The 27,693-nt window shown below is 37.4% G+C and overlaps 1 protein-coding gene across 1 annotated transcript in view; it reads left to right on the plus strand.

Annotated features, from left to right (window-relative positions):
- LOC140236828 (uncharacterized) overlaps positions 1–24,385 on the plus strand; it is an 83,705-nt gene extending 59,320 nt beyond the window's left edge. Inside the window, exons 5-11 of the mRNA XM_072316768.1 lie at positions 3,821–3,906; positions 9,382–9,605; positions 11,466–11,515; positions 13,117–13,324; positions 14,018–14,183; positions 15,167–15,256; positions 23,790–24,385. Coding sequence (XP_072172869.1) covers positions 3,821–3,906; positions 9,382–9,605; positions 11,466–11,515; positions 13,117–13,324; positions 14,018–14,183; positions 15,167–15,256; positions 23,790–23,839 — 874 coding nt within the window. The 3' untranslated portion in view covers positions 23,840–24,385. The remainder of the gene's footprint in view (positions 1–3,820; positions 3,907–9,381; positions 9,606–11,465; positions 11,516–13,116; positions 13,325–14,017; positions 14,184–15,166; positions 15,257–23,789) is intronic.
- The last annotated feature ends 3,308 nt before the right edge of the window (positions 24,386–27,693 follow it).

Below are 27,693 nucleotides of genomic sequence, written 5' to 3' on the forward strand. Positions count from 1 at the left end.
AGATATCTAGATTTTTTAGTTTCTTCTGTGGAAAGTGCCCTGATGGGTCTAAATGTAGATAATGATAATTAACTGTGCTTATGTAGCACATAACACATAATGCATACGTACCTATGTGCTCAAAATGACTTGATAATATACAGTAGCAGGGAAGAATCTAGGGTATACTGTATTTGCACACCACATCAAATTTTTACTTTCAAGTTTACTTTAACAAATATCAAGTCAAACACATGCGCACAAAGAAATAAATGTTTTCTTGAAATCACTACAGATTTAAAGTGAATGTGTGTGCATGTGTCATTGTATGTGTACTCTGTACTGTATAAGCTATCATTTTCATGAGGGTTTAATTTTCACAACTTTCGCAAATCACAGTTGGATCGCCAATTTAACATCACGCAAAAATGTCGCCAGGTGATAGGGTAATAACTAGTGCATTTATGTTATAGTGTCGGTATCAATTTGCGAAAACAACATCTCACAAAAATGTCTGTGACCTCCTCATTCACGAAAATATTATTGTATGCAAAAATAACAGCATTATATACAGTACCTGATCTTTATAAAATTTCCTTGAATTTTTTTGCTCGATTTATTTAAGTCTTCTCAAGTATGGAGAAGATTTTCAATCAATGTCCATCATTCCATCAAATTGATTAGAGCAATATTGCTCATAAATGGTGAACAACTTGAGGTATTGTGAAAGTCATAATGGAGTTAATGATTTATGGTACGAGGTCGACAGTGTAAATGACGCCTTGATTATCAGTTTCCCATTAATAGACATGTATGGAACACTGGGTTTGATGATGAAAGTGCTTTCTGTGTATAAAACACAAGCGACGTGAAGCAAAATGAACATTGGACAATGGTATTCATAAAGATTTAATAAGTTATCTTGCGTTTATAGGAGAATAATTTAAATGTGACACAGTAACACTGCTCCACAATATATACACAACCCAAAGTAGTGTCCTATAATGTATGCATCAAAGGATTATCAAATTTGTTGTGTCAAGTGTTAACTACAGGGCAGGTTATGGTTGAAAAAGGAAGTAAATTCCGAATAGAAACCAGATTTGCCGGCGTGCCATTTGCTCTGATCTGTTTTGAATAGATGCTAAACAATGATTGGATTTGTCAGGCTTATTTGGCATGGTTGCGATCTAGCTCATAGTCCACCTTTGTGTTGACAATTAATACATAATGCATGGTATAATATGTACGATGACTGCCGTCATAGTGTTCTGAGGTTATTGATAGTTGAGTGAAAGTTCAATTTGCTATGGAGCAATAGGATATTAACTTTATTTTTGGTAATGGATGTATCAGTTGAGAGATATTAAACTACACACATTCATTGTGAGTGAGTGATTGTAACTTACGAATCCCAGATAAGGCATGTGGTATATATTTGAAGGGTTTGTTTGCAAAAACCGATAAGTCCATTTTTGAAGATTTTGAAGTACAATCTCTGTCATAAAGTACAAAATGATACCTTTTAAATGATATATTGGTCACTACATATAAAGGTATATTTTTGAAGTTATGGTCAAAAGAAGCAACAATTTTCTTATTATTCTCTCTATTTTTCTTGACATTTAATCGCAAATATCTCCATTTGGCAAATATGGACTTATCGGTTTTTGCAAACAAACTCTTCATTTCCTTACACATACACAAACAGAATGAGGTGAGATTGATATTGCAAATAAAGTACAGTCAACAGTTTTGATTCTATGTGAGTATTAAACATATTGGTTATTGAAGTCAGTTAATAAGAATATTCTTTCAGTTTCTGTAGTAGATAAAAGAGTTCCGTGAAAGCTCTCTCATCATATTTCCTTTCTTGCTTACTCCTGCAGTGAACTCTGTGTGTGCCATATTCTCCCAATTCAGTCAACAGCTTGCCAAACATCACATATTTTGCTCAATGGACAATCATTAACAAATCGATCAATGAATCTCAAGATTTCCACAGTTATATTAAAAGCATCATGGTCACGGCTTTGTCATAGCATTTGCATTAAAGCAAAGCATACCATTTTCTTAGCAACTTTGCTGTTACTGCAGGTAAAGCATAAACACTTCTATGGAAAGCTATGTGGCTTTGATTTTTTATTATTTTTTCAAAAAGCACCCGTGCATTGTAGTCTCGGAATACTGTGGCACACAGGGGATTTACACCGTGGCACACAGTTAATGTCAACTTTGAACATTGGCAAAACCCCAATTTTGAAGGGGAAAAAACCGTTTTCTCCCACTATCTTCTCCTTTTTCAACACTGCCATTTGTACTGACAGAAAAAAAAAATGTGAGGAAAAACCTCCGGGTTACTAGCCATTGAAATTTCCAGCTTTTTATTATCATTATTATTTCTCTTTTTTTTTTTTTTTTTTTAGAGGGGGGAGGTTGTGTGCATGTTGTGTTCTTTGTGGTGGAAGTGCAGAACATAATACTGTAGAAACCATTTCTACTATCAAAAAGCTTGGGAGCATACAATTACAAGTGTGAAAAGTCATGTGACCCCCCCCCCCCTTTTTTCCAGGAAAACAAAAACAAAAGCTTTTCTGAGTGCAGATTTATATTAAAAAAAAAAAAAGCTAGGATTTTGATTTTGATTTTTTTAAAGATTGTTTTTTGTTTTGTTTTGATTTGTTTTTTGTTTGCAGCTGCCAATGTGAACAGCTGTCTAATTCCTCCTCTACATGAGTCTTTTTTGTGCCACTGGGAGATGGAGTTGATTTGTTTGTTCCTTTTGAAAGCTTCATCAGGATTTATGTGTCTTCCCCTCAATCCCCTGTCTTCCTTCCCATGGAAAATCTTTCTCTTTCCATCTCTCCTGGAGAAAACATTACTTTCATTAATTTGATTTCAATAGATTTGAATTGACATGAATTGATTTCCATATTCTCTGAAAAAAAAGAAAAAGTCACCTTCCTCGTGGGAATGCTGAAGACAATCCTCCTCTGCTTGTTGTCCTCTCTTACCCCCCCCCCCCACCACAAAATAACAACATTGGCCCACCTTAGTTTCATATTTAGAGTTCCCTCCTTTGCTGTTACTCTTGTTTACATTGGTCTTGTTATGATTACCCAGCAAAATGTAGACAATAGGCCCGTTCACACACAAGGGAAAAGGTGAGATTTGAAAATCGATTTTCTTATTGCGATCAAAATTTCAAAATTTTTTCCTGTGTGGACAGAAAAATTTCGCTAATTTTCGCGATCCTAATCGCGATCCAACTCGCACTATTAGTGCGATTTTTCAGAATAATCGCAATTATTTTGCCAAGTGTCGTGTGTGTGAGCGCGATCGAGATTCGGAAATTGGTATTTTTAATCCCATCGTTCGTAGCGCGTGAACGTCAACATTATTGGGACCGCGGGGTCAGTCTTCGGTCATGCAAGTTTCGTGCATGCGCCATTTGGCCACTGATCATTCTTTCCTTGCTGCGAAGTGTGATTTTTCCTTGTGTGTGAACGGTCAAAAAAAAAGTCGAAATTTGAATCGCGATTGTAATTTCGATTTTCGTTGTGTGTGCACGGGCCTAATGTCTAGGTGGTGTCTGCCAGAGATGTCATAGTACATAGACCTCTCCCCCACCCCTTCCCCTCCATCCCCAACACACACGCATCCAAAGCAAAACTGCAACATGAGGCTTATTCACACACAAATGGAAGTAGCATTTTTGAAAACAAATAACTCCTTTTGTTTATCGAAATCTTTTTTTTTTCTAATTTTTGAGCACCTGATATCATAGGTTTTTATTCATACCTTGTCTTCATTAATCATCTCTCTCTTTCTCTCTCACCAGTCGACCGATGGATTCTGACGAAGAGGATGCGGGAGAAGAGGGAGGCTTTGATGAGATCTATGATGATGCGGAGTCGACATCTCAAGGTACGGGTATAGTTTGCATCCTCTTTGATAGAAAAACTGCGAGTTAGCCTACCTCACTAGGCCATTGGTATATAAAGTATTGGCCAGTCTTAACTCTGTCAGCAAAACTTATTGCAAAAATGTTTCCAAGCTCATTTCATTGTTGATTATGTGCAGTGGATACACATGAATGTGTAAATGGTCTTAGATTATAATCATATTCTAGTAGCTATGTCAACATTGAAGATAATGTCTTTTTCAACCAAGAACTTCAATCTCGACACAACTGTAGGTATATGGGACTGGTACATGTAGATTAACAGTTTGCGAGTGCATGTTTGTGTATTCATACAGAAAAAAAAAAGAGGTCCCCATTCAAGCGTTAATATTGCAGCTGTCAAAAACATTTCTTCATTTCAGTTCTAGTTCCTTGTGATGTGTTTCATGTGTCATTCTGTTGAGAGAAATAGGAAGCTTGCATTTATATTCTGTCGTTGGGCAGAGGGTGGGAGTCTGAAGTCTGATGAAGCGGAACTCATTGTGTGATTTGATAAAGATCAAAAGGTAAATCCTACAGAGTGACTTTCAGAGCTTTTCTGTGCTTGGCTCTTGCAGTGTATGGCTTGGCTTCCACCATTTGTGTGAAACAATACCGTAAAACAAGGAATGTTCGCGTGCATTTTAATTTCACGAATTTCGCAAGAGCCAAGATTCACCAAATTACAATGCACGCAAACGGTCATGACTACACCATATGCATTGAATGTCAGTTGCAATTTGCAAAAAATCTTATGCCGCAAGAAAGGCCGTCAGCTCCAATTCATGAAAGTTTAATGCCGCAAATATATTGTACGTATTTTACAGTATCAGATCCTGTCCAGAAATTGTTTTTTTCTGATTCTGTAGTTTGGAGGTTTATTAATACGTTATCGAGCATAAGTGTCAACACAGACCCACTTTGTTTTTGGTTAAAACAAAAGACATTTAAAGAAAATAATGGGGTGTGCGCGTGCCCCCCTTTAATATTGCGAAGTCGCCTCCCCTTTACGGAATTCCTGGATCCGCCCCTGCATGAAGAAAAATACAATTTATACATTGCTACTGTCCAAAAGTGACAATGCCTATGTGAAACCTTGCAATTTCAAAACAAAAAGGAATGAGTAGATTACGTGATATTTGTGATAAGCACTAGTTGGTCAACAAGGATAAGGAACCAGAGAACAGAAAATCAGGGTGACCTGCCAAGAAAAGCAGATCGTTTAGCAGGTGTTGCAAACACAATGTGAGCAGGTATTGTGCTTGAATCAAATTTAGCCGAGTGAATTGCTTATGATTGTTTTGAAGAGACAGATACATTGAAATTCTAAACCCTGTAACCAAGAACAGTTATTCACATCAGGATTCACAGTGATTCCCATACATTTTATATTGTAAAAATTACAAAGAAATATATTGTGAAAAATTTGAAGATCAATGTAATTTAATTTCAAAACTTGCTTTTAAAGGTCTGCCGTGCTGAAATTCCTTCACCGATATAATTGTCTCATATATTTGCATTGAATTTTGCTCTCAAACTAAAGGAATCTCCTACTGTACATTAAGTTCTATGCAAATGCTGTGATGTCGCACTGTCTTCAGGCCTTTAAGGTAGGGCCTACAAAAAATAATGTAGACGAGGTATGTTAATTAGCACTGATTTTTTTTTTTTACTTTGTTCCAAAAAGATTTCCAAAGTTTAAGAGGGTCTTATGGTTGTTGTATGAGAAGGCTTTGTAATGTATAGGAAAAAGACTACAGGAAGTGATCAGTGATTAAAGATCTTGTGTGGGTACAATGTCATCCTAGATCATAAACTTAATTGCCATGAAAGATTGACTTTTCACCATTTTGACTTTGTGGGACTGTGCAGGGTTTTAGAATTCATGTGTGTCTGCTATGATCTCGATAGAGATTTGGAGCAAGTAGATGGCTTATATCTGACAAGGTTAGGGCTTATGGGACGTGCAATCACAGAGTTTGTTTGCAAGGTGTTTTTCTTTCTGTATGATAGGCCTAATTGTATTCAGCACTTTAATCAACTGAGTGACCCTTTAAAATTGTTCACTTTTTTTAGAAACGTATTGTCAATGACACCATCAAAATTAGGTTAATATTGCATAGGTCACAAGTGACAGCTATTTAAGGTCGAAGCTGTTGCTAGTTAAAATTTAGTATCTGTTCTACTCCCTCCTTTTCTTTTCTTTTTTTTTTTTTTGCATTTAATTATGATCACAAGGTTGATACTGGCATGTCAGGTCTCATCAATGATAATGAACACTTTTAATAGCAACATTAGATCATTATATTTAGCTTTGGAAATTTAGGTATTTGCAGAGATAATTGAAGATATAAACCCATACTTTGACAAGCTGATCTTTGTCTGGAAATAAATACAAAAATTGTGCTTCAAAATGAAGTGAAGACCTTGGAGATTTGTAAAACGTATTGTCAAATGAAACCAGGAGCAAAAGCAAGACCTATTAAACCACAATTATGAATTTCCTCAGAAGCGAAAGAAAACTTCTGCATCATGGAATTGTAACACTGGGCGTGAATATTTTTACTGTATGCAAGAATAAACTGCAGTAATATTAACAGGAGAATACATTCGTCTTCTTCAGACTGGAGTCAGACCAATGTATGATGGTGACCTGCCACAAGAAAAGGATCCTAAAGTCGCTGATGGCTGAACCGAGCTCAAAATTGGTCAAAACGATCAGATTTCTGTTTTTGGCATAATTTTGGCATAATTTTTGGCATAATCTAATCCATCATCTATCATCTGCCAAAATTTCAAAGCTAAATGATCAGAGGGAAGGGAAGAAATTTGCATTTTTCTGGGCCATGATTTTCTGACTTTCAACGGAACAGAAACGTGTCTGAAGATTTTGATTTAGCGCTGCAGATAGACTCCGCCCTTGGCAATGAGGGAGTGATCTTATTGGTCAGTGCATGACACCCTGGTTACTGATTGGTCATGTATAGACTGCTGGCGCTAAGCTTGAATGAACATCAGGGAGGTTGCTAGGAGCATACCTTTCTATTGTCAAGAGGTGAAAACTGTCTCACCTCCCCCTGGCTGGCTCCATCACGATTGCATGGGAGGGAAAACTTTGAAGGCAGTTTTCTAAAAACACTGATTTCCTAGACCACTCGACATGCTCTCATAATATCGTCAATATCTCCGCAACCGAGTACTTTTATGAGTCGTGTTTGATCGTCGCTGGGGCGACAAGACCTCGTACCTCAAAAATGTCAAATGTTCAGGAGAGCCAAAAAAACATGGCGGCCAAAGCACTATACTGAATGGGATAGCCGTTCCTTTGACATGCCGTGGTGGCTTCATTTTTGGGGTAAGACAGCTGGGATTTGGACAGGACATCACTTAACCGATTATTTGACCACTAATGCAAAAAAGTCATTTTCACCAAAATTTGAGATACAAGGTCTTGTCACCCCAGCGACGATATATGAAATTTAAGCGGAAGAGTAAGGGAATAATGTCATGTCATTTTCAGAAAATTGTCCTCCCCCGACTTTCGGATCCTTTTGTTGTAGCAGGTCACATATGTGTGCCTGTAGTTTCATATAAATTCATGTGTGTGGTCCTAATTGTCATGGCTCAAAGGAAGAGATAGAACATTATACTTTCCCTAAGAAGAAGAAGAAGAAAAAAAAAAACAATTTGTAGCTGACAACTTGTATGTGTTTCTTTAAGCCCATGGGCATTTTAAAGGTAGCAGTCAAAAAATTAATGCTGGGCCTAGCAACCTCACCTTGAAAATTGTTGACATACTGCCAAAACAGTCTTCCTTTTTGACAGAAAAAAAAAGAGAAGAAAATTAATGAGCTGCTCCTGGTTGATGGGGCTTTTAGTGGCTCATGGGTCCTCCATATCAAAAATGCATTTCCCCCCTGACTTCATGGGGCCACTTTTTCTTAGAGATAACTATCTTTGTTTGCAATTGGTTTATACATGGGATGCGTAGGCCAAAAAGCTTAATATTGCTCAGTCTCACTGCTAATAATATAGGCCCAAAGAACTTTTATAGGTATGGGATGTGTGCCAAGCGGGGTTCATAACTTTATGCTGTTAGTATGAGAGAGTGGTTATTCCTATAGCTGGAATGTCTTTCAGCTGCTGAGATGTGTAGCCATGGAATCATGGAGAATGATTTAGCTGTTGTATGTACAACATATGAAAATTTTTGAGCTAACAAGTACACCATATTCAGTGCCATGTACTAGTAGGTATGATTGTTATTAAAAATTTGCATGGCTAAAGCACATAATGTCAAATGACATATCAGTCAGACAGGTTAGTGGCCAATATTATGTTAGGTATTATATTATTAGTGATACCTGCCCTTGACACATACAATGATGAACCTGAAATGTTGTAAGATATTGATATTGTAATTGGATAGCAACGAATATAGATACAATCAAACATGTTAATGCAATATTTAGACTAAGGAATGCATATCCTGTATACCAGCTAGGTATGTGAGATGCAGAAACTATGCTAGAAAGAAGATAGCCTAATGAGTACATTGACAGGGCTTTACCAGAAATCCGTGAATGCTGTACTGTATATGCTGCGCACTGGCACTGGTCCGATGGTCTCTGACCAGTAAAAATCACTGTCGGACCAGTAACTTTTTTTGGGGGGGGAATGGACCAGTAAAAAATGGAAAAAACTGGGTACTTCCTGGTTTGACAGACAGGTCAGACCAGTAGGGGGAAAAAATGGTCAGTGTGCAGCCCTGCGCTATCTATATGCTAAGTGAAATATATTTGATCATTGTAGAAACAAGTTTGCACAAAAAAAAAAAAATTTGCATTAATAATTGTGAATCACTTCCTTGTGTATGAAAACTATGTCTGGGCCTCAAGCTTGGACATTACGTGTGAAACTTTGCAATCAAGTTAATACCAGAACCAAACAATTGACAATCTGAAGTGACCAATTAAAGCAAAGAAGTGGGTATACAGGAAACTGCTATACAGTCATGTACATGCCAATAATTTCACATACACTGTTGCACATTTATCATTGAAGACCAAAACTTCTTCTGGGAACATGACTATGATTTGTTTTGTGTTCTTATTATTACCCTTTGCTCTTTGCAAATCCAAATCTGATATATTTACATGTGAGGATATTGTCGTGCATGTTGTAGTCAATATGTGTTAAAATATTTTCTGTATGATGACCAAAAATCTAGTTTTTTTTTCTTCTAAGAAAAAAGGCTAATGGAAAAATAAAAATAGTAGAAATTCGTCCCTCTCTTCATTGGTTGTCAACTAGTCTGCAGACATGATTGGTAAGAATTATGCCAACAGATTGCAAAATGACATCTTTCTGGTTTTCCTATTTTATGCCCATTTCCCCTAAATGTTGTTATATTGGTTTGAAGTTTATTTCTCTTGTCTTTGTTTTTGTTGTTCTCGTAGTTGCTACAGCTCCACCACCACTTCCACCATCAGTACCCCACCACCATCCAAAAGTGGTGGTGACGGGGTCGGGCGACGCCGCGCCTCCCCTCCCGTCCATCTCGAGCATTCCGGCATACCACGGCAGCGGCGGCTCCAACGTCTCCTTCCCGCGGTCCGCCGAGCACAGTGGGTCGGGCTTGGAGGACACGGGAGAGATCTACGACGATGTCACCAACGAGGCTGTACGTCAAAATAGCTCATTTTCTCTCTTTTAAGATAGAATAAAAAACCCTAGAGAACTAGTAGCATGGGGATACCATAGAATGGGAAGGCTGGTCCTGCTTGGATATATTTGAGAATCCCTGTAACAAATTGTGTACAGCTTGGTCACTGATCTCTTGGTTAAGTACACACACAACTGAAGAATCTTGCCTGGAGTGGACCGTTACTGGTGTGCAGTACACTTTGATTCACAGATGGGCACTATTCGTGGTTTTGGAATGTACCCCAGTGGGCAGCGAATGGATATCAATTCAATGATGCCACCTATGATTCCCCATGCTAACAAGTCTTCAATTTAGCCAAGAATTTACCAGACAGTCTTGTGTAGAAGGTGCACTGCATTTGAATCGGGGAATGTCAAAATTTGGTTGGGTTACACATTGTAGAGGAGAACAGAGGGAGTTGCACCCACAAGCACCAACAAAATACAGTCAAAGTACATTGAAGGCTAAAAATAAGCTTCAAAGGTATTTATTATTGCTGAACATTGGATGTCTACAAGCTGGCCAATCAAAGGCAGGCTGGGTAAAAATACTCAGATCTACAGATGTTGGATATAGCTGGGGGGGGGGGGGTGGTATTGTCAGGACTAGTCACTTAAAAGAACAGGGGAGTGTTTCATAAAGCTGTTCATAATGTTACAATAGTGTACGAATGACTTAAGAATGACTGGTAATCAGTTCTTGTGCTGAATTACTGAAATTCTGATAAGTATAGCACATCAGAACTGATCACCAGTTGTTCTTAAGTCTCTTGTAACTTTACAAACAGCTTTAATGAACCCCCCCCCCCCCCCCATGGACCAGTAAATTTTAGGTTCAGGCCAGTGAAATATGGAAAAACTGGGTATCCACTGGTCTGACGGGGACAGGTCGCACCAGTAGAAAAAATGGGTTAGTATGCATCCCTGCATAAGACTTAATGGTAATTCAAGATATAATTAAGAAGCTGTTGAGTTTCTCACACTGCTCTTCATGTAGATCTTCCGATGTACAAATGTAGATTAGATTGGATGCGTAGGTGTATGTTGTGAGTTGTTCTTTGATCTTTGTTTCTGTAATATCAATTGAAACTGAAGTTATTTAAAACTCTAGATCTTTGTGATGACATACTATATGTATACACTCAGACAAGTGCACATGCCTGGTCCCATGCATGGAACAAATATATTTTCTTAGTGTCCAAATTAGAAATTGTATCTATATACAGTAGGTACAGAAAGACAGACATGTATATTTGTATTTTTTGCAATTCACAACCCCGCTAGCAGTTGTAATGAAACCATTAATGAAAATTAATGTGCAATTACAGTAATAAAAGTTGGATTAAATTGTTGATAATATCACTAGGAGGATTATAGTAGGCAGTAAATAGAATGGGATTTTCCAGGTTTCGACACTGATCCATGTGACATGATTTCATGTTTCCATATTAAAGGTCCAGTTTACCTTTGGGAGCAGTGATTTCAAAAATGTTTAAGATATCACATTTGATGCATATGTGTAGGTCTGTTGTATCATAAAACATCCTACCGTATGAAATATTTGCAATAAAACCTAAAATATAAGGAGATATCAGGGTTTTTCTCAATAAACCGTAACTGTATACGTTTAAGTATGGAAACATTTTTATTATAACTATTGTTCACATTTTGTGTATTTAACAACACTTAACATCGATTATACGGATTCAAATTTTGACAGTGGTTGTTTCTATCCCTAACTCACCTTTTAGAACTATTCTAAAGCACTAATGCTGGATTTTTGTTTCATCTGCAAATGGTAAATTATGCCTTTAATATTCTGTGACTTTCCATACAGGAAGGAGACTTTGATGAGTTGTACGAAGCACTTGATGTCAGTGAAGATCGGTAAGTGCTCATTTTCGTCTCATCAGCTAAGGGGGATCAATAGATTGAGGATTATCATTTGTAGGAGCTGCAGGTTATAATTTCAATAACTCTTCCTTTGCACTGGAATCGTAATTTGGATTTCTCTTGTCTCTGTGGAAGGGCACGATTTAAGAATAATAATGTCTTCTGAATATCACACTTTCTGTTACAGTTAACTTAGTGCCTTCTATAACCTTGTGGGTCATGTACATTATTTGTCTTCCAGATGTGTTTTTGTTGCATCATTGTGGCAGGTGGAAAGGAAATTTTATGGAAATACAATGTATATGCTGATACTCATCACTAAATCGTACCAAAGGCTAAATTGGATCGATCATAAGTCAGAACTATAATTGGCTATCATCAGACAATGATTTCTGCACACGAAATTTGCCTGATGCAAAAGTAAGCAAATGATTAATTTCTTTTTCTCTACCATATGTTTGTGTGTGTAGCACCTTGCCCATCTATGAGACCCCGTTTACAGTGCGGGGCTGGGCCGAGCCACGGCCAAGCCGCGGCCGAGCCCAGCCTCAATTGCAGGGCCGAGCCCCGCAATTTTGTCCGTTTACACTGCCGGGCTCGGCCGTGCTTTTAATTCAAACCTTTCAATATTTTGTCATAGCGGCACTCTGCTTGTAAACAAATGCAATTTGGTATAGTCTGGTTTTCAGACCCTTTTCCAACTGGATTCCGTGGCGACGAAGTCGCCGTTCGGGCAAAGGCCTTTGCCGAAGGAAAATCCTTTGCAGGACAAAACCACTTTAAACCATACTAGTTTTCGACGTTGAGGTGGTTAGTATCCTGAATAGCGAAATAGTACGGGCAGAGGGTCTGGAAGCCAGACTAAAATTGGCCGCGCATTTGGCCCAGTTTGTGTTTACACTGAGAAAAGGCCGAGACCACCTCCAGAGCGTGGCCAAATGCGCGGCCAATTTTGGCCCTGCATTTGGCCTTTTGCGCGTTTACACTGAAATAAAGGCGGGCTCGGCCACGGCCGAGCCGAGGCCCAGCCCCACACTGTAAACGGGGTCTGAGTCTCATACATGCAACCCTCTAATAACGAAAACCCTTGGACTGACAGTTTTCTTTCATTACATTGAAACTTCATAGCGACCAAACAGATAAAGTACCAGTATATAGAGATATGTAGACTATCATGATACGGACCTGAATTTTTACTTCACTGGAACAAAATTTTGCCATAACCATGTTTATTATAACGAGAGCCTACTGTATTAGCAAAACTTGAACTATACTGCGTTGTCACATCAAAAGGAATCAATTATCAAAGGAATCAATTTGAGACTGAAGCTATATACGGATCTTGTCCACATGCCATGTGTTTGTTGTCTATCTTAACCTTGTTCATTATAACGAGAGCACAATGTATCGGCAAAACTTGAACTACGCTGCGTTGTCACATCGAAAGAAATCAATTATCAAAGGAATCAATTTGAGATTAAAGCCATATTGTGTCTACGCTCCACATATCTGTCGTTTATCCCGACACTTCGCTGCAGTTCACCAGATTCTCCTGCATCACTTTTCTCTAATTTCTCATCCTCCCTCCCCATCAGAAACTTCCAGTCCAGCTCGACGGAGGTGGATGCGGCCAGCGAGCAGGAGATGAGGAAACAGGAGGAGCGAAGGAAGAAGGAAGAGGAGCGGCTGAGAAAGGAGCAGGAGAAGCAGCAGCGGCAGGAGGAGGAGAGGAGGAAAAAGAAGGAACGAGAGGAGAAGAAGAAGAAAGAGAAGGAGGAGAAAGACATCAAGAAAAAGTTCAAGGTAGGTGGGAGAGAGAGAGAGAGAGCCCCCACAACAAAACTTTGCCTCCAAAGAGTAAACAAAACAAAATGAAAATCTGGACCCCAGTTAAAACTGACTCCAGTTTATGGTACCAGAAACTGTTTTCCAGAGACTTGAATCTGTCACATTTCAAAAATGAAATTATGATATCTTTAATGTTATAATCAATCTTATTGAGAGGTATTATTGATTGTGTCATGGTAGGGTCTTTTAGCTATGCTATCAAAATATTAATGACCAGCTTGGCCACACCCACCTGGTGTTACGACCACTCAGGGTAGTTTACCTCTACAAAATTCTCTAGTTAGACAGTTGACATTTATATGAAGCATAACTGTCCATTGAATATATTTTGTATGGACTTCTTATTGTTATAGGTACAAATATCATACATACAAATGAATATGACCCATGAAAAAAATAAAAATGCACATATTTGCAAAAAAAAAAAGATGCAAATGAAAACTTAATGAGTCCCATTTGAATAATTTCACTACTTTCCTTCATAAAGTAGAAACATCACATGCAAATGTGCATTCTCTGTAAAATTTGATTCTTCTGTTTTTCCACCATCCATCCACAATAATGTATACTTGTGATGAGTAGTGCTGTTGACCCCCTTTGGTAGTATCGGTCTGGTCACATGACTTTATCTTTATCTTCCACTCCTAGATCAAGGGAGACATCAGCATCATTGACGAGGGCATCGTGATGGAGACTATGGAGGCCATCTATGAGAAGCACGATCTGAAGTGTTCTCGTGGTGAGAGGATCGAGATCCTGCGGAAGGAGGGCAACCCACCGGGCAAGTGGCTCGCCAGGAACCCTGATGGACACTGTGAGTTGGGAACTTAAACAAAACAATGCTGATAATGATGATAGTCATGATGATGAGGATGAGGATGATGATGTGGATGTGGATGTGGATGCAAAGGAAGATGATGATGATGAAAATTATGATGAAAATGATGAAGATGATGATGGTGATGATGAAGATGATGTTGATCAAGATGATGATTAAAGGGATGGTATAGTATTGGTAGAGATGAGGATTGGGCTTTTAACTTTTGCAAGATACCGAGAAATCATGTATGAAATAGTACAAAGCATACCATTCTAAGAGGAATTCAAAATTTATTTGATGAAAATCAGTTTTTGAATGGCTGAGAATATCCAAAAACAAAGTAAAACAAAGCTATCCAAATAGAATGTGTGTCCCACCTTTTATTAGGATCGCGCTGTTTTGGATATCTCGGCCATTTTAAAACCAATTTTCATCAAATAAACTTTGAATTCCTCTTGGAATTACATGTTCTTTCATATTCATAAGAGGTTTCTCATTATTTCACCAAAAAAAATTTCGGAAACTTGAATTTAGGTCTCAACCAAAATTATACGATCCTTGAAGAAGATAATGATAATGATGATAGAGATGATGATCATGAAGATGACGGTGATGATGATGATGATGGTGATGATTGTAATGATGGTGATAATGATGATAATGATGTTATAATTAGCATTATTGTAATCAATTGCTGCAATTCGCACCTCCAACAGTTCCTTTCATCTGGACATTACTTTGGTTGCAAGATGTTTACGAGAGTTATTTGTACATCTACAACTGTATATTACAGATGACAAAATGGCAGTTAAACACGTATACTGAAGTGTTGATGATACATAGAGAACAACATTGATTGCTGAAATAATGAAATGATGAGACAATGAATGATATACCTCCATGTAAAGGTAACACTGAATGTAAACTAGTACCAGTTCTGTTCATAGTCCCATACAATGATATTTCTGTTGGGTTAGATGGCTATGTGGACCAGCAGTTCGTGCGAGTAGAAGGAGGAGGAGGCGGCGATGCAGATTCAGGGGAAGTCTATGATGATGTCATAGGAGGTAAGATTGGTTGTTCTATCTCTCTCCCTCTATCAGTCAATCAATCAATCTATCAATCTATCTATCTATCTATCTATCTATCTTTCTATCTATCTATCTTTCTATCTATCTACCTATCTATATATCTTTCTATCTATCTATCTATCTATCTATCTATCTATGTATATTTCTATCTATCTATCTTTCTGTCTATCTATCTATCTATCTATCTATCTATCTATCTATCTATCTTTCTATCTCTGTATATGTTTCTATTCTTCCCCTCCCCTTAATTGTCTTTTTTTTCTCAATTTTTCCTGTCTCTTACACTTAAATTTCTTCATCTTCTCTATTTTAGAATACCCTCCACTTTCTCTTTCCTGTTTTCTCTCCTTTCCTATTTTCTTTGTTTGTCATTCCTCTTCCTCTACTTTCTCTTCCTCTTCTTATTCTCTTCTCCCTCTTTCTATTTTCTCTTCTTTCTCTTTTTTTCCTCTCTCATGTTCTTCTCTTTCTCTTTTTTTCATTCTCGTGTTCTCCATTTTTCCAATTCTCATGGTTGCCATTCTCTGTTACTGTATGTCCTTTTCCTGTTTTTTATTTTGTCTCCTTCTGCTCTCTCTCTCTCTCTCTTTCTCCTTTTCCTCTTCTGTAATTGCTTGTCTTTCTTTGTAACATGGCCAGTGTTCATAATGCCAAAACTGAGAACTATTACAAGATAAGATGGGCATAAATTTCAAGGTATGATTTATTTAGTTCTGTCTGGCTATGCAAACTTGTGCCATATTTTGACTCTCATAGGAAAATGAACCAAAAGTCAAATTCTGCATGTTTTTTGTTTGTTGTTGGTTTTTTTTTAAGCAAAATTGGTTTATCTCTCTCAATCAACTGGCCCTAGAACTATAGTAATTCTCTTATATATGGAGATCACTTTCAAATTTGTGGCGACCGTATTTTCACTTTTACTTCAGCGATTTTGAGTGGCCATGATGCTTTGCTGTTTTAAGAGTGTCAAAGTTCAAAGGTCATTTTGGGATGCCCTTGCTTTGTGGTGCAGCGTTTGTTGTGTTCTTGTTCTCAAGGAAGATTGGATAATAATCTATTTTTCACAGATGAACCAGAGGAAGAATTTGAAACAATTCCCAGTAAGTATGAAGTGAAGATATTGATAGTTTTTAATACTGTCTTCTGCTCATCCTTACTGCTTGGGATCACAGTGTCTAACGTCTCAACCCTTTTGAGTAAGAGGCACATCATATTACATCAAGAAAACTAATGTGTGTCACCATGGAGCAGTTCGATCTTAAATTTCTAGCTTTTTTTATTCCCCCTCAGCGATTGCTGTCTGCTTTGTTCTGTCATTTTCTTCTTTAACATCTACTAGCAACCATTTAAACAGCTCAGATTATATCGAGTCTAATTCACATAGTGGCCATCTGCACACACACACACATACACACACAAACATGATCAAGTTGAATTAAATGTGATTTCTTTCTTATAGAGTCTTCTGAGGCATTGAAAAAGAAAAGGTAGGGTGTAGGAGATGGAAGTGATGCTGAAAAGAGTAGAAGTAGGCGTAGCAAATGTGACAAGCTCTTTTAATTTTCATATTTCGTTGGCTGAGAACCAGAAGGTTGTTACTGCATTTTTTTTTTTTTTTGGGGGGGGGGGGTGGTATCAAGTTATTGTTTTCACTTCAAAAGAGATTGATCTCCTCTGTGGTGAGATATCAATTTTTTTTTGGTAAAATGTTATAAATCAAAACCACAAGGGCTCTATTTTACATGATATTTGGAACAATCTTTATAAATCTACCCACTTTTGATCAAATAAACTTTTTATTTCATGACAATTGACTGCTTCATTTTTATTCGTGCTCAAGTCCTAGAACCCGATAGCACCCTCCTGGTTCTCAGCCAAAGATTTTTATCCCTCTCTCAAAGTGCAGTATTCTCTCAGACTGTATTTTGGACTATCACCTGCAGATTCAAGTATCAAAGAATGCCAATATCCTTGGAGTATTTTGATCTGGTTTAGATATTCTTCTTGTCACAGTATTTTTTCCCTGTTCCACTTTGCACAAAAGAGGAATATGTTGAATTAGGGCGATGGATTCAAAATCAGTGTCATACATTAAAACCTTTACCCTACACATTTATACATGACATCAACAGGGCAAGTAGCAATGCTTAGAATGTATGTACAATCAACTCAGCATTACTTGATTTTGATGTGATCTTTGACTTCTGCATGTGCAAAGGAATATAGGCCTACATGTAAGGTTGTGAATATACATGTAAATTGAAACTTTTTTATTTTCATTAACTTTAATAGCCAATTATTCGACATATATGGGCAGTTAACTTACAAACATTGTAAGTGGAGTAGACTGAATATTAATTCACACACATTTATATACATATCTAGTATATCTATACCTCAATTATCTTTTTATCTGCTCTCATAATCTAGCACAACTTTTTTCCTTATGCACTCTTTAACAAATTTATCTACTTCATACTCTATGTGCCATATATTTAGCAAGACTGTCTTTTGTGTGTGTGTGTGTGAATCAGGACTCCCCGGCAATTTCACACGTGGTTGAATTCACAATCATGGACTTCATGCAGCAGTAAATGAACAGAGAAATGCTCGTGTTCACGTCACATTCATGTTGGGATCAGAGTTAATATCTCAGTGTGTTGTCCATTTGGCAAAGAGCACCGGACTTGTAAAATCTGCAAAAATACATGCAGAAACCCTGCAAAAATAGAAATGCAGCAAAAAATATATGGTCATTGGCGTATACTGTACTTGTGTATCGATGGGTATATGTGACCGTGCACCACAAAACAAACAAAAAGTTGCACCCCTTGATTTTAAGTTAAAACTCAAATAAGGTGAAATGGGTCAACCAAGTCAGTATTAAGTTTTTCATATTTTCTGAAAAAGCTACCCTTCCTCTTCATCATTCTTAAATTTGGGATCATAAAATGAATGGGAAAGTTCATTTTCAGCAGTTTTTCTACAACTTTTGTTTTTGTAGAGAAGTGAGATCTTCTTAGTGGCCCCTTTTCATTTCTTGATAACCCTTTGCACACTCTTCACTTTCAAGTTTAATAACTTTTGAAAGGATAAGGCTATTGCTTTGAAAGTTGGCATTAATCATGTACAGAATATGTTGATAGAGCATGCTTAATTTCAACCTAATCTGATAATCCCTTCATTGTTGTTGCTCCAGTGGTTTACATCATGTTTTTTTGTCCCATTCGTTGCACAGCTAGCACGGTTTGGTAAAGATTAAGTGCTTGAATAGACAAATACAGACCTTGTACTTCACAGCCTTTTTTCTCGGTTCACACTTTCCAGAGTGTGTGCTTTCTTTCCAATATTAGAATAGGTTAGGAGAGTTCATTTGAATTGAGTTATACATCATTTTAAAGCTTAAAGTCTGCTCTTTCAGAATGTGCTCTTGACTAAAAATCCATGTCTAGTGACTTTCTGTTGGTTTTGTGATGCAAGGTCACATACGAAGTTGCTGAAGTAGTCTCTTCATCATAGTTTAGGAGAGTATATCATATTTCTCAGTCATTGTGGCACTTCCATTGATTGGCTTGGGTTTAGATCTAACAGACACATCCTTATCCTTTACATGCAATAGAATTCCTTCTCCTCTCTCAAGCCGTTTCTTGTGTCGAACCGTACGAGACCTGCTCTCAAGGGCCATGTTCTCAATCGAGTGGAGAGTGCAGAACCGCCATGTTTATACCATGTACTTAACGTATATAGACATAGAGTAGTTTCAAAAGCACTAGCCAATATCACACGGGGGTTGGACAATCATACCAATTCTCTGTCTTTTGCTCTCTCTCTCTCTCTCTCTCTCTCTCTCCCCCTCTCTCTTTGTATATATACATATTATTAACAGATATGTGTGTGTATGTGGGTGTATGTATGTCTAACAGATCGGTGTACTGAGATTTAGTAGAGATCATTCTCATGTAACTTACTACTTAATGCACACATTGGATGCTGTAACAAACTTAGTTGGTGTGACAGAGATTTGTGTGTGTGTGTGTGTGTGTGTGTTTGTTTGTGTGTTACTTTATAAGAATGAATACTGAGAACAAGGATGTTGGAAGCATGCATCAAATGTAAAGTACCGATGTATATTAATTTTACTGTTCTTTTATTTTTATGTATTAAACATCAATATGATTTCACTTGAATTTCTCAGTTTAAGAAAAAACAACAACAAATATTATAGCATGTCAAATCAATGGTTACCTTTTTTTCTTTTTCTTTTTCTATTCACAATGAGATATATTGTCATTCATCATTTATTTGATGATTTGATTTGTATGGTATGATTCCTTTGTCAAGAACAGAGTAATATTAAAGTAAATACATCATCATTCCTACTGTATGCTAGTCAGACTGTTAAAGTTGCTCCATTACTGTAGGTTAGAGAGCTCACCTCTCTCATACTTGAAAAAAAAAATTGACTAGCAAAAAAATTTGGCCCGCATGAAATGTGTGACACATGCAGTATTATATAGAATACACACATGATCAGGTCTTAACATAAATGTTCAGGTGTACTCAACATGAGTTGTATGAATTGCCATCGTGTAGGAAACTGTGTTGACTGTGTTTGTATCAAAAGAGCGATTTCGTAGAAATGTGGTCTGCCTCCTTGGTTGGGAGCATGTTGCCTCTTTTGGCCGCTGAACGTGCATTCCTACAATTGTAACCCCACCTGTTTTTAACATGCAGCATTGAAATATGAAAGAACAGAAAGGTTGTTTGTGTGGACTGCACGCTATGTAGGCTCTATTATTTGTGATGCTACCAGGGATTTTCCCATCCTGATGCACGAAAGAAGCATTCCTTGACACCTAATAATGGCAAATTCATCCTCTGCTGTACAGGCAGTTTTTTAATCCATCATCAGTAAGTTTTGTGCTTTTTGTCAGTTTTTGAAATTCTAACAAGCAGAAAAGTGTGAATGGCTCAGGCCATAGTGACAATGAAAAATGTTAAAAGAGTTTGTTTTTTCCCTGCTTCTTTGAAATCTACACCTAGCGAAATCATTTTGAGGTGTTTCTGTAATCATCTTTAAAGGAAAACTCCAGTAAGCTTTATCTTTACTGTTCTTCGAATACAAATGTAGTTGTAGGTTGCCTCACCAAAGCCCTTCATTTTCTTCATCTTCTTGGTTTCTGTCCAGTAACCCAAATCAGGGGCAAAGTGGAGAGGGGGTGCGCTGATGTTGATGGCACAGAGTTAAAAGTTAGATGTTAGATACTACTTTGTGCACAATTTAATTGGAATCTGTTTTGGGCTGTATCTATGAAACTCACCTGAAAACCTGTTGATTCCTTTTTCTCTCGGCCTGATTAACTAGACAATGTAACTCAACTTCGATAAACTAGTTCTCTAACTGCTAACCATCATGGTCAGTTTACAACAGGGTTTTATTTAACATTTCAACAAGCTTTTTGATCTTTCACCAACCTACCATCGATTTCTTTTTGCGGCTGTTACTGTGCGTATCACATCAATCCACAAAATGTGTCCAATTTTTATTCTGTCATTACTTCTGTTGCACGGTTCAATCGCTGAAGTGTCATCGTAAAAAAAAAAAAAAAAAAAAGACCAAAAAAAACAAAATGCCATTCACTCGAAAGACAATCACTGTCTCTAGTATCCTCCAATGCACAACTGTCTACATCTCTGCCTATCCACTCTTGTGTAATGTCTCACAATTTTGCACCTGACAAAGACTCTGCTAGGATCAAAAACTCGCTAGCAGGCTTATTTTACTCCACTGGCTTGCTTTTTTTTTCTGGATAGTCAGTTTTCAGCCACAGCTTCTTTTCTGCAAGATTCACTTGCTTTAAAAAAAAGATAAATTTCTCATCTCTCTCCTTGTTCTGTGACATCATGATCTGTAGTGTGATGTGCCACGCTCGTGTCGAGGCTGGTAGGAATTTGTTTAAAGTGCCATTGAATAACTTTACCCTCAGCTTGGCAAGGTAGTGATGCCACCCTTTAAAGCTGTGGTTGCATTCATATCTCAGGGTGCTTCCTTGTTTTTCACTGGGCCTAATACTCAAGAGGGGGAGCAAAAACAGTAAAGCAAATGTAACATATATCTTTTTATGATTTTATGCTCTTAACATGTACTTCTTTATTCAAGTCATGTAGTTGTTGTGTTTTGCAGTTCATTAGTTGGGGCTTCTGCACCAGTGTGTGTATAAAAAGAGAAAAGGAAAAAGAAAAAAGAAAATGATAGTGTCGTTAAAGTGCAGAATTCATTCACTGCAGCTTAGCAATCTGGGTGATAGCCAGGAACTCCTGAAACCTGATTGGCTGTTGGTGTGGTCGTTGATATCGTATCAGGTTTTGGTGTGGAATGCGGATCAGAAAAATGTACTATGTACTATGTAGTGTGCGAACTCTGTGTGACCTCATAATTCACATTCGGCTTTCTCACTGTGTGAATATGCATAAAAACTGCTATAAATACCTTGTGTGATATTCAAAGCTACCATAGATCATATGTCATGTGCTCATGTGTGTGGCCAACATGAATGTGAGCAGACAAAAGTTTTTATGTAGTTGATGGGATCCTGAGTCTTCTAAAGACCAAAAGTCTTGCCTCAAACAAGGCATACTCATCCTTTTTTAAGTCCGTACATATAGCATTTGCAAGGTGATGTCAAATTGACAGTAGTTGAAAATTTTCAATTTTTGTTTTTAAATTGTTTAAAATTAGGATCTCCACCACCTGTCCTCAGAATAAGGGCTGTACACAGGAGACTCTCTAAAATGACACTGATAGAAGAAAATCTTGTTTTACCCATATACTTCTGTCAGTCTGAACGTCTGAAGTATTATTGTATTTTGCTGCCTTATGCTCCCACTGACTTCACAAAATTTTGATGTAGCAAACTTTATTTTCTTACTCTAAGAGATCATTATACTGAGAGTCTACCTGTACATTCAAAGACAGGTCTAAACAAAACAAAAGAATTTGCTTTAGAGTCCAAATTCTAGTAATTTACCCACAGGCCACAAGATTCGAATTAAACAAACCAAACCAAAACACTCCCCCCCCCCCCCCCTGTGATAAGTTGTCCCACATACCTAGTTTCATGTGAGTGAGTCTCATCATACTTTTGCGTAGGACTGCTGCTTTTTATTTCACAGAGTGGGTTTGTCTAATCTACATGTATATGTCAGCCAAGTTTGGGGATGATTGAACATTATTACAACAACAAGGGGTCAAGTAGCAAGAATAAGAGGCATGCCTGCTAACATTCAAGCTGAGATTTCATTTTTTTTTTTTTACCCCCACACAAAAATTTGATTTCTGGTTTGGTAATGTTCCACTCTGATGTGGCCCATTGATAAATGTACAGCCACCACAGGTAGCAAGATACGGGTTTGGATGTTGACGTGATTATGTAATTAACTGTCTAGACATGTGGGTGAGTGGCTGTGGTGGTGTTAACGTAAAACTCTCAATCTCTCGAACATAATTTTCCTCTTTTTTCCCCATCTTTTCCATCAAAATGTCAGTCTCCAACGTGTGCTCACCTTACAACAGAGGATGCACGAGTCACTGTGCCTCTATGGACAGAAATTCTTATAGATATAGATAGTTTAGATTGAGTAAACAATTTCTTTAACATGATGAGAGCAAAGCACAGAATGACTCCTTTGATGCTAGATGCTGCTTATCAGAAATAACAACTACATCAAAGCAAAACAGAAACAAAGACAGTAGCGTGGCACTTTGCACAAGTTTCTTCTTTGTAACTCCGGTGATGACTTGCTGTGACTGAATCTTGTATAAGAAATGCAGAAGTAAGTCATTTTGTTTGTGGACATATGTGACTGAGTTCTGCTTACCCCATCCCAATCAAGAAGAGTGTATGGTATTTGCCCATGAAAGAAAAACAATCCCTTTGAGATTCTACCAAGATAGAATAGAAATAACATAGAAATGAATATCAACCACAGACCGGAATCCTTAGGTTTCATTTTATACGCCTATATTCTTTTTAATGAAAATCTCAAATAGTTTATTGACTTTTCATTCATTTGTCTGAGACTATACCGAATGGCACGAGAGCATGCATATCGGCTCATGATTTTCATGGGAAATGTCACAGCTTGCTGGACAGGGAAAAATTAAGATGTGCTCGCTTTGTCAGTTTCATTACAAATTGGCAACAGTTATTGTTTATTGTGAACGAGTCAACTGTCGGCTAGCTGCATGGTGTCTTGACTTCAAATATGTCTCCATAATTGTCACAAAGTCCTTGAGGTGAATACGTACGACAAATATGAGAACACAGAAATGGTCTCTAATCCTTTTCACATGATTTTTTTTTTTTATGCGTGATATCTAAATGTTGTTTATTTTTGCTTGATATTCAAATCATTGTTGCTGCCTCCAAGTTTTGTAGGGATGTCTCTATTGATTTGATTCATCTCATCTCTCCCCCCCCCCCCACCTTCCCTCTCTCACTGTTTCTAGGCGAGGATGAGGAACTGGAGGAGGATAACATCTATGATGCGGTCAATTGATGATGCCCTCCCCCCCCCCCCCAAACCTCCTCTCCATCTCATCGGTGCCACCAGTGGCATCGAGTCACCACGACATGGCTGGTCCCAGTTTGAAACCCTCCTTGATTCGCTACTGTGGTCCTCACAGTGCTGGATCCTGACTGCTGCGCGACACAATCACTGGACATCTGCAAAGATTTTAATCACTATTATCTGACAATGTATTACTGAAACTTATTCTATTCCGTGTAATTGTCTGTGATCAACAGAGGGAGACAAATAAGACAGGTTTATGGAGAGCAGTAATGATACCTTGGAATTATCGACAAATTATTCAGCGGACGCTGCAAACGACAGAAGCAGATTCCAAAGTGAGAGGTAATCAGGAGTGCATTTTGGATCAATGCGTTTCTTGAGAAATTTGGACAACACGAAATCAAGTCACTGCTTTGAAAAAAAAAAAGAAAAAAATATATATTTGTGATTTTTTAGTTTTGTCCACTTTATAAGAGATTATATATTCTCTGCTGACCAGCTAGCAGTGCAGAAAAAAAAAAAAAAAAGAAAGATATAAAGAGAAGACTAAAATTATGCGCACAACACATATGGGGAAAGGTCTTTCATAAGTGGAGTCTACTGAAAAAAAAAAGTATGGTGCATCTGTTCAAGTATGTGGGACTGTACTTAAAGGCATAATTTACCATTTGCAGATGAAACAAAAACCCAACATTAGTGCTTTAAAATAGATCTAAAATGTGAGTTAGGGATAGAAACAACCACTGTAAAAATTTGAATCCGTATAATCGATGTTAAGTATTGTTAAGTACACAAAATGTGAACAATAGTTATAAAAAGAATGCTTCCAGACTAAACCGTATACAGTTATGGTTTATTGAGAAGCATGCTGATATCTCCCCATATTTTAGGCTTTATTGCAAAAATTTTACATGGTAGGATGTTTTGTGATACAACAGACCTACACATATGCATCAAATGTGATATCTTGAACATTTTTGAAATCACTGCTCCCAAAGGTAAACTGGACCTTTAAACTCTGTACTTGAATCTCTCTGGTGCACAATGTCCTGGTATTTGATCATGTGAAGTACTCATTAAGCATTTTTCTATCATTTTGAAAATAATGTCATTCTTAACAGGCATTTGATGTTTCAGTCCAGGATAGCGTAGATTCCTGCAGCCAGATGAATATGTTTTTTAGTTTTTCGTTTGTATGATCATAGTTACATATGAGATGGTGAGTACAATCTGGGCTTCCAGTCTACAGATCCAGGACTATATATCAACATATATGTGTATATAAATATATCTTAAAATGCAGTTACATATTCAGATGAACTTGTTTATCATATTAAGATTTTTATGCGTACTCAATGTGATACAGAATTTTTTTTTTGAAAAGTAATTTCTTTTTGTGGCAGTTGTGTGAGATGCAAGTATCCTTTTGCTACAATAAATGATGGATTTATCATGAACAGTACAAATTGTAAAGTATACCAACTAAATAGTATACCTTGGAGTATATATATATATATATTTGTGATATGAAAAGGAATAATGATGAAAATTATATTTGTATGTACAGTGAGAGAAAGCCTATTTTCTCATTTTTTCTCGCTTTTATAAGCTGTAGATAAGCAACGATGGTTTGTAGTCTCAAAATGTTATTTATATTAAAAAAAAGCAAAGACATAAAGTTTTTTCCTTTTCTTTTTGGCATAAGGCATATGTTCAGTTTTTTGTATTAGCTCAAGCTTTAGGTTTAAATGTATTTAGCAATATCTTTTGAGTCATGGTCTCAACTTTGGTAGCATTACCTTTTTTACAAAAAGACCAATTGAATATAAATGTTGCTGCTGTTTACGTTCCAGAGCCTTCACCTTTTTGAGGCGGGAGAGTCAGTTATGAGTTATGATAGCTGAAGCAAAAATGTTGCTTGCATATTATTGGTTCATTATAATTGCTATATTATCACAGAAGCAGACTATGTCCTGTCACTCACAGAAGTTACGTTCACATGCAGTTGCCAAACTTGAAGTTTAGGTCGAAAACTTAACTGTCCACTCTTGAATTCACAACAGGGGTTCACACGTGCACCTAAACTTTAAGTTACAACTTGCTAGTGAGCCCCACTCAATGATTACAATGGAAGAGCAGAGTCTTTGCTAGATGACCTTATGCCCATACAAAATAATGCAGCAAACCAGACACAAGGTTCATGCTAACTCACAAGCTCGTAATTATTGTGTCCACATGGAGCAAAACTACAAGTGGGGACCCCCCATGGCTTGTGGAGAGAGTGTAAACTCTAAGATGTCTCGTAGTTCTAATCATGGACTAAACTTTGAATAAGATTGCTAACTTTTGAATGTGTCCACACAGTGCTAAATTACAAGCTAATCATTGAGAGTTAAGTTTTCTACCTAAACTTAAAAGTTTAGGGACAGCGTGTGAACCAAACTAGAGTAGTGGGCAACATTTCGGTGCCACCAGCTTTATTGCCAATTAATCACCCTCTGCTACTGAGGGCTTGTCACACTTGCCACACCATATATGTTTGAACTTTGACCTCCAGTAAGAGGAGTTTAAAAATCTCCACCTCAGCTCCACCCTACCCCCCACCATCCCTTAACAAACAAACTAACAAAGAAACAATTCTTGTCAAGTTCAAGAAGTGTTTGATCAGTAAGAAAAAGGTAAGAAACTACTGTAAATGCGATGTTCATTTTTTCACATGATATTCCTATGCGTAGGATAACTTCCATTCCAAGTGACCGAAGTTGATTAAAGTGTTGACAAACAACACAAATATAGCCAGATAGTTATTGCTATTAATGTACATGTCACCACCAATACTCCCTATCCCATGTAGGCGATATCCAGCGATATCGCCTCACAATACCGATATCTGATCAATCGCTTTTGAGACGTACACTTCTGGAAAATCGTACCAAAGATCCTACGTAGTGTAGGATCTTTGATTGTCCATTCCTATTTGGAAATGTCTTGAACAAATACGTGATTTTGACTTCAGGTGGAAGTGGTCTTTCCTACGAAACAAATTTTTCCATGCTGTCCGCTGAACTTTGTCTGTTGGGAACTTCACCACTTCACATCCTTTACCTATGGATATTTTCCATAATTTTGTCATTTGGCATCATCGGCCCAACATTAGGCCGCTTCGCAGAAGAATCACATTTATTAAAAAATACAGATTAGAAAAATAACTCTGTTATTTGCGAGATTATTAAACAGAATTTGACACGATCTATGAATACTATAAAGCTGGTACTGCGGCGTTCAATGTGCATAAAAGCATACATTTACACATCGCATGTTCATAACCGGAAGTTTATATCCCAAGAATTAACATTAAAAAATTAGACCACCGCACGCATTCAGATTCGGGACAGCTATATGCAATACGGAGAATTACCAATCACGTCACATCATGTAAAAGTTTTTTTTTTTTTTTTTTTTTTGATATCTCTTCCAACATGCCCAATTGCAGTTTTTACTGATCACTGAGTATAAAGTGACTTTGCCTTCTCTGGACAAGACAAACCGATGTTTGAGATTTATTCTGCAAGATGCACAAAGAAATCACAAAAATGATAAGCAAAAAAAAAAAACAACAACAACAACAACACAACAATTTGTATGCAAAATGTTGCACTTAACGATGACTTTGAAGAAGCTGCCTCTATGATTCAACTGAACACCAGACAAAATTGCTTGCCATCCATCAACAACTCGTGTATAATGTAATGCATGATATCATGATAAAGAAGTCCCACCTGTCATGCAAATGTTTATGGTTGTTATTGTAGAAAGGGAATAGACTTACAACAGAGGTT

This window comes from Diadema setosum, chromosome 13 (genome assembly GCF_964275005.1).
Source record: "Diadema setosum chromosome 13, eeDiaSeto1, whole genome shotgun sequence".
In the NCBI taxonomy this organism is placed as follows: domain Eukaryota; kingdom Metazoa; phylum Echinodermata; class Echinoidea; order Diadematoida; family Diadematidae; genus Diadema; species Diadema setosum.